The 18,683-nt window shown below is 42.7% G+C and overlaps 1 protein-coding gene across 6 annotated transcripts in view; it reads right to left on the bottom strand.

Moving 5' to 3' along the window:
* The window catches only part of klhl29 (kelch like family member 29), a 246,719-nt gene that overhangs the window by 81,258 nt on the left and 146,778 nt on the right, over window positions 1–18,683 (bottom strand). For all 6 annotated transcript variants that reach the window (XM_003440803.5, XM_025898585.1, XM_005449765.4 and 3 more), the window contains 3 exons: window positions 12,503–12,641; window positions 5,136–5,332; window positions 2,970–3,082 (listed from right to left, as the gene is read on the bottom strand). In XM_003440803.5, coding sequence (XP_003440851.1) covers window positions 2,970–3,082; window positions 5,136–5,332; window positions 12,503–12,641 — 449 coding nt within the window. The remainder of the gene's footprint in view (window positions 1–2,969; window positions 3,083–5,135; window positions 5,333–12,502; window positions 12,642–18,683) is intronic.

Consider the following 18,683-nt stretch of genomic DNA (forward strand, 5'->3'; position numbering starts at 1 on the left):
AATCTGACTTTTCCTGTGCCAAGCTTTGAACATACACAATTCTGTAAAGTGAAGCTCAAACATGTTTTTGAGCAGAGGCGGATGTTCAGATCTTTCTAGCATAAAACTAACACAAAGGCCTCTTTGGAACCAGCGCAGAGACCAGCAGGGGCAGAAAAACGGCCTTTAAAACTTTTGAAGTACATCATGTGGCCATTGCATTTAAGGAAAAAAAAGGTGTATTTCTCTCACGTAAGTGCAAAAGTCTTGAGCCTCTAGATGTTTCTTTATATTTTGCTTCCAATGAGCCAGGCTTTGTTGTCATTTTAAGGTGGACCTGAGCAATAGTTCTCCAGGATTTCTGAAGGTCTTTCAAAGTTTTGCTTTGGCTGCTTTCCCCTCATTTACAGTCCGGTCTTTGTAACGGACCATTTTCAGGGATTTTTCTGGAGGGTTGTAAAGCCACCTATCACTGACCTGTGAATCATTCAAGAATACAAAAGGACACCTAACACGGTGTTGTGTCTACATATAACAGACAACCTTTAGGCACTTTATTACAAGCAGCCTGTCCCAAAAATACAACATTTGTTCGATTTCATTTCTTTAGTTCAATATGTGAAAAACGACAGCACAGTGTGACCGGGATACAATTGGATTTTTGCACCTTCCTAAAGAGCTATTAGCCAAAATCTTGGCACATCTCTGAATTTAAAAATAATTGACAAAACTGGAAAAGTGGAGGGAAAAAAGCAGAAAAGGCTGGCCTAAAAAATATCTACAGCAGATGAACGCTATCTGAAAGTCACGTTCTTAAGAAACAGGAAAAAAATGCAGCAAAGACCTGACACAGGAGCTGATTGATGCATCTGGCTATTCAGCTAATCCCAGCCCGTTCTCACTCCCGACGTGTAACACACGCTCCGGCCGTGTATTCCAGCCCTAACCATAACCTTATCCCTAATCTTAACCACCACCTTAATTGTGTTAGATAGTGTTTTCCAAAGAGATTAAAGTAACGTACATGTGTAGATTAATTCCAAAAGCTTCTCATGTTTCCTCATTTTTCCAAACTCGTAATATGTTGTGTGGCCGGAAGCTTAATATACTGATGATTTGTCACCTAGCGTAAAATGTTACGCTTTGGGAGTGAGAACGTGTTGCTGATCCATCTACTGTTCACTGAAGTCTTAACAGAAATGATCTCAGTGGGAGGATGGCTGTCAAAAAGCCATTCTTAATGAAGGGAAACATTTTTGGTTCAATTTATTGTCGATATGTACAGAGGAGGTGAGGAGAGACCAGAGAGGTACAACGGTGAGTGTCTACAGCCATGTGTAAAACACGGCGGAGGCTCTGTCATGGTTTGGGGCTGTTAAAATGAATGCATGAACGAAAACAGCAAAGTGCTGTCAGGTTTTGATCTAATATTCAGTATCATCTGGAAAGCTTTCGATTGGCAGCAACTTTATTTTTCAGCATGACAATCACACCAAACACTCTGTCAGTGCAGTAAAAGCATAGCTGGATAGAAAAGCACACAACAGAAGACTATCAGTCATGGATTGGCCTCCCCAGAGCCCGGACCTCAACTTTACTGAAGCAGTGTGGGATCATCCTGACAGAGAACAGAACAAACATCCAGCCAACATCCAAAGAAGAGCTTTGAATGTCCATCAGGAAGCCTGGAGAACTATTCCTGAAGACTACTTAAAGAAATGACAAGAAAGCCTAGCTAAGGGAGTTCAACCTGTGCTGAAGAAAAAATGTGGTCAGACCTTCAAGCTTTTTTCAAACCGTACAAACTCTGTTTTTGCCTCATATACTGCATTTCCATGTGTCCTCGCACATGTTTCCTTTTTGCTAGCAGAATATAAAGAAATGAGGTGTGGTTCAAAGACATCTGCACAGTACTTTAAATCTTGAAAGAAAATGGAAAGTACATTTCATTTGATTTTGCATCGCCCCCGGTTTCATTATGTACTTATTTTCTTTCACTGACAACAGTAACATTTGTTTGCTGCTTTTATCTGATTTCAGGCTTTTCTTGACTGTGTGATTCACATAAAAACAGAAATGTAAAAAACAAGATAATGAGGGGACATTTTTATTCTCCTATATGCTGGATACAAATAATAAGACATATAAACAGGCTAATTTTGAGCTCTTTGTAGTAAATAGGTGTTGCTTTCAGATTTACAGTGGATTTTTCTGTGACCAGCCTGGAAGCCTCACATCAAAGGCAGCACATAATGTATTAATTTTTTTGATCTGTGGAGAGAGACGTTTTTCCTTTCATATATATCTATAATGGACAAAGCTGACAGGGGTACTGACCTTCTTGTTTACAGTAACGCTCGACATAAAAAAGCAAATGTGCTTATTTCCCAAAATATTTCTCCAACACTTATGCTTTCTGATGCCGTGCTTTGATGCCCTTATTTTCCACGCTATTTTGTGTGATTCATGCTGGTTGTAAACTATAAGAAAACTGAGAGCGCTCTGTATTTCTCTTCCATTAAGTTATCTAAAAGCTGCTCGGTAATAAGTGTACTGTTGGGTGGATTCAGTAGGATACGTGGAGCTTCTACAGTAAATTGCATCCCATGAGGTAAAAACGGTTAACTCCAGAGAAGCATTTTAATGCAAGCAGTGAATTAACAGGGCAATTTGATATTTGCTAGCTTGAAAAAAAGGATACAAAAACATATAATTCAATAAGCTTTGTGTATGCTTTACATGTGAGACTTTAATAGGAATCTAGTAACTACAGACTTAATTTAGTGTAGAAGAAAGTACAATTTTCCCCATTGCATTGTTAAGTGTTGAGTCTGACAAAAAAAGATGCCTAGGCAAAACAAGTTTTTTTCCCTTTTCCTTGAGCTGATCACTGATTTAGGTGTTTCATTTTCTCCCAGATGCAAACCACCGTGTGTAACTTTGCTCCACAGCAATCAAAGAATCCAGAAAGACGAAGAGCCTCTACCTACCTCTGGGAAATTCTGCAGTGCAAACGCTTTGGCCATGTTGTGGAGCTCGGTGCAGCTCATGGCCTCGGCCATAGCCAGCACTCCCAGACAGTTAGCGGCAGTCAGCTGTTTCTCTGGAGTCAATGTAAAGCAGGTCAGAGAGAGAAAGAGAGACGGGGAGATAGACAAAGAGAAGAGGATAGAAACAAAACCAAGAAGGAAACAAAAGACAGAGGCAGATTGATTAAGACAGCGAGTGGGGAGGGGGGGAGAAAAACAAAACACCATTCAGTCATCTATAAAAAGACTGCAGACGTACAAAGCTGCAAAGACAGAGAAAGCAGCTGCAGGTAGCACAGAGCCATAGCCTGGGTTTTGTATCTGCCTGAGACTGAGGGAGAACAAGTATAATAACTCAAAACAGCTCCGGGGACAAACAACGAGGGGAATCGATCGCTCACAGCCCAGGCATGAGGTGGTGGATGGCAGGGAGCGGGATTTGGGATTAGCTGGGCCACTTTAAAGAAGTCCTGTCAGATCTCAGGATGTACTACACACATGCACACACACACACACACACACAGCCTGGAATATATGAAACTACCCTGAGGGCCAGGCCAGCGGGGAGAAGGCTTATACTGCCGCCTGTGATCTTTTGCAGGGCGGGGTTTGGGGGGTGGGGAGCACGGGCGGCATTTAAGGTGATGCGTCTCCAAATGTAGTTTTCTAACAAGTGTCACCATTTATCACAAGAGAGGGAAATGCCCCCGGTCTTGTAGTGAACGTACGCACGGAAGCGGGCACAAACGGTTGAGTGGCCACTGAAAGGCGCCCGATTAAACAACAGCCATCAAAGCAAAGCAAAGCCAGGCCTTTTATCGCTAAAGACAGAGCCTGAGAGTGTCTCCTAAACAAATATCAGCCAATAAAAAAGCCACCCAACATCTGGTAAATAACAAGCAAGCAAAAGCCAAGCTAAATAAAAAGCAGGTTGGGGCTGCATCAAAGCTAGAGTCTGTCTGAAAGTATATTTCACAGCAGATGATCATCTGAACAACCCTTTAAAAAAAAATCATTTTTTCCAATACTACACACTCGGGTTGAAAAAAGGTGAGCATGTTTTGTTCATTTACTTTATGATTTTCCAATCATAAAACAAAAAAAGCTGGGATTTCTCACACGGCGCACGATGAATGACTTTGTTTTGTATTTGTTGGAGAGAGAAGCCGTGTGAAGTGTAAGTAGGTCGGAGAAGATGTCTGCCGTTCCTCCTCGGTATATTTGTTGGAAACTTCAATAATTTCTCACGCGGTATCAATTCCTCTTTGCTCAAGGAGACACGGTCGTGCCCGTTACTTCTCACGCGCTGAAATGTCATGAATCTTGTCGAGGAAGAACGGATTGACGCCTGGCTGGCGATGAAGTCTACAAATGGCTTCTGTGTTTTTCCCATTTTTAACCCCCCCCTCCCAAATTGAGAAAAACAAATCAATAACGGCGCTTGCTGCTCCTCTTACATTTTTCCCCTCCTTTCCTGCCGCTGACCTTTTTGCTAACATGCACTTCCCCCGTGTTACCGATACCCAAAACAATTTATTAAATGGAATGCAAAACTTGACCTTTGCGGCTTTTTTGGCTGGCCGACCCACTAAAATATGGAACATGCCATTTGCTTTTCATGCAGACCCCCCCCCCCATCCTTTGGGTTCCCCTTCCACCCCAACAGGCCCACTCCCCTCCTATCCACCTCTCTCCATACCTTGTCTAAGTATCAATCTGTTTGGCTGTTTTTCCGATTCCATCGCGGCTCAGACCAGAGGATTTGACATTTAAGTGACAATTGTTCCCTGACCTTTTTATAAATCTGCCCCCGTGCTTGGTCCTGCTCTCTGGGACGAGATCAGAGGCACCGTGCCCGGCTGAGAGCGAATTCTAACACGGCTGCGAGCTTTGGAAACATGACAAAAATGGGAGAGCGGTGTGCCAGGGCCGGGGAGGAAATGTAGGTGCTGCATGAGGCGTTCTGTGCACAGCGATGAAGCATGACCGTATATGAAAATACCCAAGGCCGTATGGTCGCGCAGGCATATCTGATGTAATAAGCATGCATGCGCTGCTGATATAAGCAGATAACACTCGTGTAAACACATACACCCCTCCCCACTCTTCCCCCTGAGCTACGCCTACCTAGAAAGGAGACACAGACTTTACAGAAGGTGTTGAACTGGAACTTGTTGGCAGCTTCCAGCAACGTCTTGGCATTGGCCGAGTCGATGACCAGCGACCCCGTGTAGACAAACTCGAGCAGCAGCTCCAGCACGTCGGCGCTGATGTTGCTCATGTTCAGCTCCAGCATCTCCCTGCTCCTCGTCTCTCCCGATGACCTGATCAACCAATCACGGCAGAGAGAGGCGAGTTAGGCGTATTCTGAGAGGAAACTTGGGGATAAAAATAACAACAACAGTAAGAAAAGAAATTGAAAAAGAAAAGAGAGGGACAAGAATACACGTATGCTACACACAACACCTAAAACACACCTGGGAAAGTACGAGAGTGGGGAGAAAAATAAGAGAATCGTTACACAATAAGATAACAACGTAAAAGTGGAAAAAAGAGAGACAGAAACAGAACTTTGGATGGTTTCTACTTTACTATGGGGCAAGCGGATTTACAGCTAGAGCGCTGCATCTGAAACAAAACGTCCTCACTGCACAAAGATTAGGCAAAACAAATGAAAAAAAAGTTATTGCTTTGTTTCAAGAGGCATGCTTTTTGATCGTGTGGTTTCATGTATGCATAGTCTTGGAGGGCAAACATGCATACATGGCAGGGCACGTGTGAGCTGTGAGAGAGTGAAAAATGGAGAGAGATGGTGTTACACACGGACATAATGGAATGGGAAAGTCAGCTGGTTAAAGCGTGAGTGCTCAGTTTACGAGCCACGCCGCTGCCGCCGAGAGCGCGTGGCTGCCTGCGTGTGTGCGCGCGCACCGGTCATCGAAGCAGCGCGTCTACTCCGACTGACGTTGCAGGTGCTGGGCGAGAGCTTAGATGGACAAATTAAATAGAATATGATATCCCCTCGTAATGCAGTGCTGGAGAGAAAGAGAGAGAGGGAACAACGAGGGCCGTTTTCGGAACTGGGCCACGTTGTGACTTCATCGGGATCAAATGGCCGAGATTAGTTCGCATGCAGGATCCCCTCGGGGAGGTATGAGAGCGTTAAATAACACCTCACCACCCATGTTTAATGTCCCATGTGAAACAATAATCCACTCAAGGGCAAAATAAATGGAATCAAAGCCCCGCAGAATGCATGCCCCCACTGCTGTGTCTCGCTCCCAGCGGATATGGACATCAACAATATGAAAAGTAGCCAGCATTAAGATGGATGGAGGCTGTTTGCTTCTGCCAGTCATGGTAGCGCTGTGATAACGCTCTGTCTGCTTCTGTGTCTGTCTGATCCCTTTTCTTCCTCCACCTTCTTCTTCCTCTCCTTGTTTTTTGTGTGTAGAAGTCAGTTGGTTGGATTAGAAATCATGACAAACAGTCAGCGTTTAGTGAGACAGAGACAGCAAAAACAAACTACATGAGACAGATAGAATGGCTGGAGTGGCGATGAGAGATTGGAAGGATGGAGGGGGGGAAGTGGGTGTGGGTGGGTGCGATGGCGGGGAAGCAGAAAAAAAATAAAAAAGAAGGAAAAGGAGGCAGGGTGAGACGGTTCTTCCACAGGGGAGCCAGCAGCCATCCTTCTGAGGGGGAGAGTTTGGGTTGTTCCATGACTGTGCCTTGCTCTTTTAAATAAGAGATATCCCCGCCCACCCCCAGAAAAAAAAAAAATAACAATACACCGTCACACCTAAACAGAGCCTCTGTCCCCGGCGCAATAATCACCAGTAGCCTGTGGTGTATGAACTGAGACATTAGTTGTCATTTTCAAGCGCACTCAGGAGGTGAAAGGTGGGGTGGGGTGGGGGGAAGAAGGACATCCAAATAAAAGAAAAGACAATGGCATTTGTCCCTGGATGGACATTGGCTGGAAAAACCAAGGCAGTTACTCTTTTTCCTCCTGCAAAGCAAAAAGCCACATAGTGTTATTCCCCCCCTGTTTTTTTTTCCTGCACAAAGCCCTGCAGTTGGAGGGGGGCGGGTGGGGGCAGGTAGTAAGACAGAAAGATGGGGAAGGGGAGGGTTGTTCAGGGTTAAAGTGATGGAAGGAGGCGGGAAGAAAGAGAGGGGTGGGAAAGAGCTAAAAATAAAAGAAGAGCATGCTCATCAACCTGGTCAATTAGTGCAATAGGAACCAGCTCGAGTGGCAGTTTGTTTTTGTCTGAGCACTTATGTTATGGAAATGACTTTTCCGGGAGCTTCTTAAAAAGAGGTGGATATTTATGCCGCGTTTGATTGCAGACTTGAATTTGAATAGTGAGAGAGGGAGGGAGGCAGGGAGGACAGGAGAGACAGAAGAGGAGAGACAGGGCAAAAAAAGGTGGGGAAGGAAGGAGGGGGGAGATGGGCGCACGCACGCAGACACACACTCGAGCAAAGAAATTTGTTTGTGAAAAATGTAGCACTTATTCAAGAGGAAGTCTTAAAAAAAATCGGCAGAGAGTGTCAAAATGGTGGTGAGCAGAGGCGGAGAGGCGGGAGGGAAGCAGGAAAACACACACACAGACACACACACACGTGCTTGCACACACAATTTCTAATACATCTTTCAGCCTAAAAAAGCCCATTTACAAGGAACACATTTAGCTTGTTCTTACAAGATCATTTATTCTGTGGGAGTATATGCACTACCAAGACATGTTAACACAGAAGCTTACTCAGAGCCACAGCCTAAAGTGTCTTGGCTAAAAATGGCCCGTATTTACGTGTTGTCACAACATAAATCAGGACTAAAATTATAAAAATAAACAGAACTCCGTGGCTGTGTCGGCGTTGGGACTGCTGGTTTTTCCGGTATGGTTTATAAGGGCGCTGCATCCATAACGCGCCGCTATTGAGAGAGACTTGGAGGCCACTTGGAAGGAACAAGTCATATCTGCGTTAGATCGTCTGAAGGACAAAAAGTACACGGTGACAGGTGGAGAGTACGAAAGCTCACACGTGCATCCAAGTGTGAACAAAGGGGGCATCAACTCGAGAAAAAAAAACCACACAAAAACCTAAATGTAGACACCAGATTGACAGGACTCTTGGTATAAAAAACTTGACTTTAAGATGACAAAAAGAATCTCTGAAAGTGCCACTGTGGCAGAGCTTAAGATTAAATTTACAATTTTATACAATTTGTGGCATAAAGACTTCAGCAGGGTCTCACCGTTTTTAAAATATCTCAATTTCTCGATTTCACTTTCCATCCATCAAGTTAGAATTAGTCAGAATTACACCTATAATTTGGACAGTGCTGAAAAGTCACAAACGTACACACTATAAAAGATAATGTAGCTTCCAGGTCCGAAAAATGAAGCCAACGTCTAAGTGCCTCAAACCTGCAGTCTTCTCAAAGGCCACCAGGGGGCGATTGGTGTAGTTGAAAAGAGACTTCCAGTCCTATAGAGGTCAATGAGAAAACATCTCTCGAACTTGATTTCTATAAATACTTTTGTGGTGTGTTTATGGACTCAGTCTCTCAATTTAGCCATAGTGAATAACGCGTTAAGTCCATTTTGTAAATTTGGGTCATTCTAAGTGTCAGAAGTGAGAATTGACGAGACGTCAGCCAATGAGTGTGCACTTGCACAGTCAGCTCCACCCGCTGGTCTTAAAAAGATGGAGTCGGCTTATCTCAAAGCTTTGAAAAGGGCACGTCACGGTACCTATGTCCATCTTTCATACTGTCAGTGGTCACAAAGTAACAATTATTCCAAGAATGTCAGACTCTAAAGACTCCATTGTTGTACATTTTTCATTGGAACTACTTTCTGCCAAGAGAAAAAAAGAAGTAGGTCCAATAAAAACTGCTGACATGCTCTCTGAATTATTTGAATGAACATAAGGTGAAAAACGCATTTAGCCTGAATGCTTGCGTCTGTGTTTAATTTGGTTTTGAGTTACATATGTCACCTAAAAAGAAAGCAACATTAAAAAGTAACGATTCATTGAATAAATACCCAAAACTTTAAAAAAAAAAAAAACAAACCCTTTACTTGGGTACGAAATAGATAAAGAAAAATACGATGTAATATGCACCAACTTCTCCTTTACATACTGCCAGTCAGAGAGATGTTGCAAAACAAAAATGGGGTATTACAGTAACCTGTCTCCCCGTCTGGCTGAATGCTGCTGCAGAGGGCTAAACCGTGCACAGAGAGCTGCAGAGTTCACACAGCATCCACACAGTAATGGGCTTTAAAATAACCCCCCACCATCACAGTCAGAGCGCTCTGAGTGGCACAAAAAACCTCATGGGTCAACACTGACAGAAGAAGAGCGGGGAAGCAGATGGCACCAAAACATGCATCAGGGCTGATTCTGGAGCTTTTTTTATTATTTATTTTTTATTTTTAACATTAGTGTGGTGCTGGGATGCAGTGGCCATAAATTAAATGCCTGCGAGCACACTTATTGGAAAATCCCGTGGGGTAAAATGGAATTACTAGACATGATCTGCCTCCTCGCTAGGTGCATTGGCCCTTTAAAAGGGTAACGTAATAGGTTTTTGGAAGGGGGAGGCGAGGGCAAGCGTGTGCTCACACTTCCAAGTGGCATTACATCCTCCAGGTAAGGTGGGGTGGGGACGGGAGGCTGATTTGCTTGGGTGAGGGTGGGCAGTGGAGCAGCACGCTGCAAAGAGGAAATAAAGACATTTTAGGATTCTGCTGAAAAGAGAATTTGAAATGAAGACTAATCAGTGTATTTGTAGTCCACTTAGGTGGATAATGTGTGTTTTTATTTTTTTTTTGTGACATTTTCAGCACCGTTTCAAATTGCTGTGGAGCCTGCAAACCACGCTGCTAAATTCTGACACATTGCCAAGGGAGGCTTTAATTTCGCAAATAAGTCATTGGGTTGGTGTCTGTGCGTGCGTGCGTGTGTGGGTAGGCCAAAAAAAAGTGTGATGTGCACTCCCTCACCCTACAGTATTACATCTCTACTAGTCTGACTAATACAGCGTGCCTGGATATTATGTCCTTGAATCCTACGCATGCACACACACACACACACACACACACACACAGGGCATGCGATAAAACTTCAGCAGCACGCTTCATGTCAAGTCCATTTGAGTACGTACAGATTCACAATTTCAAACACACCCATACACAAAGGTGGTTTATGACAGGAGGCAGGAGTCTGAGCCGTAGTGAACGCCTCCTGAATGAGTTGGGCGAGGAAGGCTGGGGTACATGGCATCATAGAAGCCTCTCTCTCTCTCTCCGATCTTCGTTTGACCTCATAAAGACGTGGACAGTACCGAGCCACGTGCGGCATCAGCATAATCCCGGCCCCGCTGAAAGAAAGTGACCTGAGCGACACATGGGAGGCCGTAAGTCGGTGACAGACGGGCCTTTGGCTCTCTTTGCTCTTCTCTGACCGAGCTTGCGTCACTTGCTGCGAACGCCTCAAAGCCAAGTATCAAAAAAAATCTCTGTATGCTCTTTAGACACTTTTCATTCTCTTGTTTGCGCTCCCTTTCTCTCCCCTTCCTGTCAACTTCTCGCTGCCTGCCGATTCGCATTTCCATAAAACCAAGGTGCCACGTGTCTTATAAAATCAAAGACAGTCTCAGCAAAGCCGCGGCGTCATGTTCACGTAGCGCTGATGATCATGACTTCATTACATCAAAGCAAAGACGTCTTCCAAATTTAACAATTAGTGTAACAAATTCATTAGATATTCTTCAGTCTCAAGTCAAATGAGAGAATTTCTATTTTAGACATTATCTCATGAAAAATGACAGTGTTATGACAATAAATCAAAGTAGTTTTACAATTAATTAACCAATTAATGAGAACTTACTCTATTAAACTGTCAAATTAAAAAAGAAAAATCAGACAATGCAGGCAGCAGCAGGCATAAAGATGAGCTTGATGAAATTCAGCCTGCTCCTCTGGGAGCCCTGGGTGTCTTTCAGGGCCCCTGTCTTAGTGCATAAATGATCTGGCTACGTCCCAGATAAGAGCCACCGACGAGACAATCTGATAGACAGGTTGACCAGCATGGGGGCTTCAGTTCTATCCAAAGTCACTCCGGTCTCTCAGGAAGCTTCTCTGCTATTGTCAAGGTCAAAGGCAGACTGTGTCTGTATTTTATTCATGGGATGTGTGGCTGTCATGGAGATGAGTGGTGCTGGCGCAGACGTGGCTCTGTTGCTTTTCTACCTCTGGTCTCTCTCTGGTCTTCCTCACTCCATCCCCATTCAGGAGGAACAAGTGTATCGGCGGTGAGCAAGGAGGCCGCGGCAGCAGATAAGCAGCTTCTGTGCTCTCTGATGGGCTCGCTGCAGCAGCATGACTGCGGGGCAAAATGGCAAACCTCTCTAAGGCTTTCCAGCTATCGCTCGCGACCGTTTGTCTTTGTTGAACCATCCCTAGCCATGCGAGCAAGAACACACACACAAACACACACACACACTCAAAAACAACATCAAGGTGGCAAAGAAACTTTGGGTCCAGGGGACTCTCAATTATGCCGAAAGCACCTGCAAGGATTTGAAGTAAGGATGAGGACATTAGGGATTCCTGGCATTACCTCTCCAGGAAAACAATGCAGATACTCGTGCTATCAAACTTTACACAGTCATACTACATGCATGTGCAAACACATATAGAGAGATTAAAGCGGTCTGCACCTGACGCACGCTCACACCGACGACACACATGCACAAGTATGCTGAGCGGCGAAACGAAAACAGCCCGTGAAGCCGGAATCAAAAACAAAAAAAGTATGCAGTATGAAGGGCGTAACACTGGGGGAATACTTGGATCAAAATCAAATGAATACATTAGTGAAGGATGGTGTTAACCTGTGAAAGTGGTGGTCTTAGATGTGCTTTTTGTCTCGTCCTTTATGACTCTGAAATGTCTTTTATATCACTCTAACCAAGGTGTATTAGCATATGAAAAGGCTGTTCTGAAATACTCAAGAAATCAGAAACGGAAAAATATAGTAGCATGGGAGGCAACAATCCCTCTGCTCACAGTGCGGCCACCCAACGTGGAGTTTTGTTTCTGTTTTGGCCCTTTGGTGAGTTTTAAAACACTCCCAGTCATGGAACATTTTCACTGCTCGTTAAAATGGAAATGTGGTTAAACTGCCCTACATGGGAGGAAAGGTAATGACGAGTGTGTGTGTGTGTGTGTGGGGGGGGTGACTTTTGTTTTTTCCCTCCACTTTCAGATACATTCATTTGAGTGGGAAGAGGAAGGAATGGCTGCTGGCCCTGTGCTAGGAACCAAAGTCTTCACACACCTGCAAGAGAGAGAGGGGAAGGGAAAAAAAGCGACACAAATGCGCCCTATGAAAAAAAAAACAGATTGGATCAACAGCTGGTGGGAAAAGGGGGGAAAGGTGGAAGGTAAGGGGGTGGGGAAGCGAAGGCAAACCTTTTCACCAGGTCCTTGAAATACAAGCTGCAGGAAGCTAGAACATTTTGGTGGACTTCAAACTCTTTGCCTTCAACAATAATTTTCAGGTCTGTAAACTCTTTCGCTCTGCGCTGTTGGTTCAACTCCTTCAACATCTCTGTAGAACAAGAAAAAGAAACAGACAATGCCACATTTGGGTTTAGAGTTTTTCTTTTCTCTCTCATTTTCGAACATACATGTGCAGAAAACAAAAGCAATGCAACAGGAAAGCAAAAACGAAACAAACGCTGAAAAGTGCAGATTGTAGAACACGACACTTGCCGGTCAATCTTAAGAAACAATGTTCATTAAAATGACAGAGAAGTAAAGATTTGTACAAACGTTTCAGCAGAATCAAAGCAAAGTACGGGTCTAAAAACAGGAAGCAGAAAAGGTAGCTCACATATTGGATAGTGGACCAAGGAATGTGCATGCTCGTGGATAACAGAGCTAGCAATGAGATCAGAAACACGGATCATTATGAGGAAACACTTGCTTGACTGTGTTTGACTTTGGCAAATTTACACTGCAGCTCTAGAACTTCAATGGAGAGAGGCCGAAAAGCTTCTAACGGAGGCTGAAAACAGAAACACTGTCAGTGCATTAAATCATACTGAAATAAAAATTCTTTGGCTTCTCGCTAATGTCCTAGTCGGCGAGGAGTTGACCTTCAAATGTTGCTCATTGAGAGAACAACTGCTTATCCCCAAATCCCCCAAAATGCCCTTCTCTCACACAATGTCCAAGGAAAAGAAAAAAATACACCCACCCACCCGCACCCAAGCTTGTCTTCATCTCTGGAAGGAAACACTAGGAAAAAACAACACTGAGGAAACATGCGTGGAGCAAACCGTTGTGCTGTTAAAGGCCGCTGTACAGTGTGAGTTGTGGTGTAGCAGCGCCTCGTTTAAGCCTGGCCTTACTGTAGTGTTGGGTCGGAGGCGCTCGTTTCTCTGCATCTTAATGAGGCACCATGAGGGGTTGCTGAGAGTGAAAATCAGCGGGAGGCTAGCAACTTATTCTACAGCTTTAGGAGGGATAACCAACACCGCTGCGTTGTTAATCTCCTATCGAGAATGCCACTAAAAAGAGAACACTGAGAGCCAAACAGACAGCGTAATGTGGAACATCATGATTATGGGTGGGTTGAGGAGTGGGGGGGACAAGAGAGCCGCCCTCTATACTGTCGCCTTAGCAATAACAGAGCCTGTGAGGCATAGTAAACACTTGTTTGGTACAAAGCACAGTCTGCTACATCCTCCATTAAGAGTGAGAGATATACAATGATTTAGATAAAGAAAGGAGATAAATTCTCCTCGTTCTCGGAGCCAATCTGCACACGCTACCTTTGCAAACAAAGCCATCTGAACAATGGAAATGGTGAGTCACTTGTCAATCACGACGTGTAACAAGCCAAGGAAGCGTGTGTTTATGAACAAACATGTGCTCCACGCAGCTGCGCAGCTGAGAAATGTGGGACACTGATCAGACTTATGATCGTACCGGTGACACACAAGATGAAATAAGAGTTCTTCTTCTTTCTTTCTTTTTTTTTTTTACATCATCATCATCCCGAAAGAGGTCTGTGTTCACGCCTCAAAGCTGGGATTTAATTAACCTGGAATGACACTCGCCCCTCTCTTTGGCTAGAATATCTACTCATTTAGCTCCCTCCATTCTCCTGTCTGACACTGGGAGCTCAGCTCTGAATTAATTTGGTAGCTGAAATTATACAGTATAAAGACACATGACAAATAAGGTGCAATTCAGAAGCGTGCTTTGGTAAAAATCCTTTTTCTCCGAGCGGCGCATCCTTCAGAGTTATCACATCAAGGAATTAATGGCCAGAAAGGAAATGACCAAGTTATTAAACTTGCTGAATACTAAATGGGGGAAGAAATAATGAGATGCAATTTTTTTGGACAATGCGTCTGGATGCACAGCTGCACGGTTAGAGCGAGCCATACACACTCGCACGTAAACACAAAGGCTGCCATTTGCCTTGTCTTTCATCCATCTCTCTCCACTCTCCACATTCCACTCCACTGCTGCTTGTCAGTCGGCCAGCTATCTTATTACTGTGTGGGCATGGGCTGTGAATAGCGAATACACAGTAGTTTGCAGTTTGCATTAGTGAATTTCCAGCGACCGATATGGCTCTCACCTCTAATCAGCCGCACCGCATACCATCCAGAATAAAGAAAGTGAGAGAGGGAAACGGAGAAGTCCACTTGTCAGGAAACAATGGCCACCTCCCTCTGAGCCATGCAGATACACCTGAATGCCTGATGGAAAAGCTAATTATGGTGTCTTTAGGGTGGACTGGTGAGCGCCCTCCAAACAACTCATCACCACCAGGGACCATGAAACTGCACATGGCGTCCCCATTCTCAGCTCTGGCTTGGAGTGTGGTGAGGCAGAGCCACTCTCACTGGAGCCACGGTATCTTTGAATCACCAGACGTCTCAATACTCTGTAGGACTGTCAAGCTCTGTAAGACAGGGTGGCACCAGATGGGTGAAAAGGTGGTTTGAAGAAAGAGGTATAACGCGCCATAATTCCCGAGCGCAGTGATCACGTGTCCCGGCCCCTAAGTAATTCACTGTAACAACACAACTCTTCACCGGGGTTCATGATTGGCAGACGCACTGCGCTGGGGGCATGAACGGTGCCAACTCTGCTGTTCAGCCTAGTAACTCTACTGTCGAATATCTCCGCGCTGTGGCCAATGGGGTTCACGGGTGTGATTTCCAGTAACCTATCAGAATGCTCCGCTATAAGGTGTAGTAAACCACCGGCCGGGCTGCCGATAGGCAGTTGTTGGGGGGGCAACTCGGCACACCATTGGTTGCTGAACTTGGAGCCATTTTGGGGTCCTACATGTATTTTACATGCGCCTTGCAGACCCACCATTTTGTGTTTAAACAAAAATATATTATTTAAGAATCATCTTCTTGCATTATTTTCTGTTTGTTTTGAGTAGCCTGTCGGCTCCTTGAGCTTCTGTTTGCAATTACCTAAAAAGTCAACGGCAAAACTGAACATGCAAAACGGCACAAAGTGGGGCAGCCATTGTGTGTTTTTCACAGAAACTGCCTTGTATTTATTTCTCCTGCCAAGAAAAAAATCGATAAAATGGTTTCAAATTTCGAAATTTAACTCACAGATATTAACGCATTTTTTCTGAAATCAGACTGGATCAAATATTCCAGCGCTTGGCTCCTTCAAATATTATTTTGTATTATTATACTGTATTATTTTTGATAGCTAAGAAAGCCAGCGATGTACCGGCAAAGTGGGACAAAAAGAATAACGATGAAACAATTTTTCATTGGGGGGAAAAAAGACGACAACATTGAAAAGCCAGTTTCCAAAAAAGGTGAAATACAGTATTTACAATGACTACGACTAAAATTGAGCTTTTTTACCTACTAAGTAATAATTCGTGATATCGATGCTGTGAGTAATTCAGATTCTTGGAGCGTAGCAGAACGGACACTGATGTGTTCATTTTGACCTTTTTGTTCTTTTTTTAAACTTTCAACAATCAATTCCCACCAACACTCGCAGCTTAATTACCCAGAACAAACCATGCTAGCAGATCAATAACTCAATGTACAACCCTGCCATAATCATCTTCTTTAGCTTTTACAAGATTTTTAACTAGAGGCAGTGCGTCATCATTTTCCTTTGCTAAATTATATTAGTTTTTATCTCCAAAGTGACCACAAGATAAAGCTTCTTTTAGCACAGTGTAATGACAAAAACGTACACGCCACAATTGTGGGAATCAATAAATTCATTTAATTTTAAACACTGCTGCTGTTTTTAATGCATTTTGAATAATTCCAAAACTATTTTGATAATCCAACCACATTAAAAATAACCAACATAAATAATGTAACCAATATAAAATTGAAGAATTTATATCAAAGTGCTTTCAAGCTAGAAACATAATTTAATGACTACCTTTTGGGAAAAAATATTAATAGGTTATAGTGACAAATAACTGCAAAAAAAAAAAAATGTATTTAACCTCCATAAGCATTTTAAATCAAAACAGATTTGCAGGATAAAGTGAAAGCAAGATTTAACACACACACACAAAAAGGACTGAAGTAGATTGGACTGAGGAAGTCTGATCAAAACGGGCTTCCTTGTACAAAAGCCTTTTGATAAGTAGGGATGTTTGAGAAATTTCATTTCAAAGAGAGACACACAGCAGAATAAGAACAGCGGGCCAAGTGCATGGTTCATAAGCACACAAAGAAGCTCTTTCCAAGCAAAAAGCTTTCACAGTGTTAGGCTCCATCAAAAATGTCTCGCCAGCGAAGAGAACAGAATTCCTGAAACCCTCCAATAAACACCACACGACAGTGTCAGGGGGAATTAAGAAATGGGGTAATTAAGAATGAAAAGGAAAGCGAATAAATGATCTGATATTAATTGTGTTTTCATGGATTGGTGCGTTTTTGTGACAGACTCCAAACCACTGCAATGCAACATGAAATATTTACAGGGGAAAAAAAGCTGTTTTCCTCTCTGACTTTGACAGAGTAAACACTTTTCAGTCTTTGTGACTGCACAAATTAAATACACCTACACACAACGTTTAAAGGTAGAGTGATGGTCAAAAGTTCACTGTCAGCACAAACTGTTGGGCGATGCTGTAATCTCTCTATTGTAAGTTTTAGGACCCGAGTACAAAAGCCAAAAAGATTCACTGTCTGCTGTGACGTCACAGAGACATCTGTAAGAACATTTTCTTAGACTGATATATATTTTTTCCCTTCGTGGAGCCAAAGCTTGCAAATTTTGGTTATATCTATAATTCAAAAATTAAAACATACATCCAATTTTTCATGTTGTTGTGGAATTGAGCTTTTTTAAGCAAAAATTTAAGAGAAAATATAAGTAAATATTAGGATGTAAAATAAATTAAAATCTGTATTAAATTCAATCTTCATGTTCAAACATTTCATTTTTACAATATTACATTTCAAATACAAAGTCAACAAAAGTCTTTCTTTCAATAACTGCTGCTAACTAATATATCATGTTCATCGGATATTAATATGGTCCAACAATCAATTTGGTTATAAAAAATAAAATATATTCTCAAAAAAAGAAAAAAAAATTAATCTAGGAAAATTGCTGGACATTTTAGTTACTTTGGGAAATATATTTTTGTCTTAATAAAGCAATAAAGTTTGTCTAAATTTATTAAATTGTTAAAATACAAACATGAAAGTAAATCTTCATATATTTTAATTTTTTTAATTTATTTCTTTTTTAAACAAAATGTTTCTGGTTCTTTCTCTCATTTTCAGAAACAATAATAGCAATAAAAACAATAACAATTCAAAATTTAAAAATCTTTGATTTCAGATTAGTATGCCTAACAGATGACAAAATATTGTTTTCTTATTTTAAAATTGAATTCTTCCAAATTCAAAAATTTGGTATTCCTAGAATATTTCTAAGAAATTTGTTGTGTTAGAAAAAAACAAGTAATCTTTTTTTAGCACCATCACAAAACAAATAAATGAAAAACCTCAGTGGCCTCATTTAGCGTTTAGCAGATGCACAATTTCATCAGCACTATCATGATACTAAGACACCATCTGCAAACTAAATAGTTATAAATAAAAACCATCAAATCTCATGTGTAAACCAATCCAGCTTGGGTCTTTTTCAAAAGCTATTTCTTTAAACAGTGTCTTAAACATACCTCTAACAATCACCGCCACATTCATTTCTAGAGACGTCTCAACTTTTTGCACCTACTCGCAGAAAGCAGCTCAAGCAAATCTTCAAGACCCCTTGAGTCTCTAGCTGTCCTGATTTCAGCCTGTAGGAGAGCAGTGGCACCATATAGCCTTGGAGAATAGTCCATGATGAGGCCGCTTTACTATTTCCCTTGCTTGCATCTGGTGAACTGAGCTGTTGGAGCCCCAGCACTGCTGCTAGTAGGCTTGAACCGGGCCGGGGGGAGACATCACAGCAGAAAAAAGGAACCTGTACCCCTCAAAGACGCTGCCTGAGCCTTTGTTTCCTTCTACAATAGACAAGCCAAAAAAGACCTGGAGTAGCATAAAGCTGCTCTGTCCTGCACGTTATATTCTAACCTCCACGTATGCCCTCTAGTCCAATACACAAG

Source organism: Oreochromis niloticus, linkage group LG15 (genome assembly GCF_001858045.2).
Source record: "Oreochromis niloticus isolate F11D_XX linkage group LG15, O_niloticus_UMD_NMBU, whole genome shotgun sequence".
NCBI lineage: Eukaryota > Metazoa > Chordata > Actinopteri > Cichliformes > Cichlidae > Oreochromis > Oreochromis niloticus.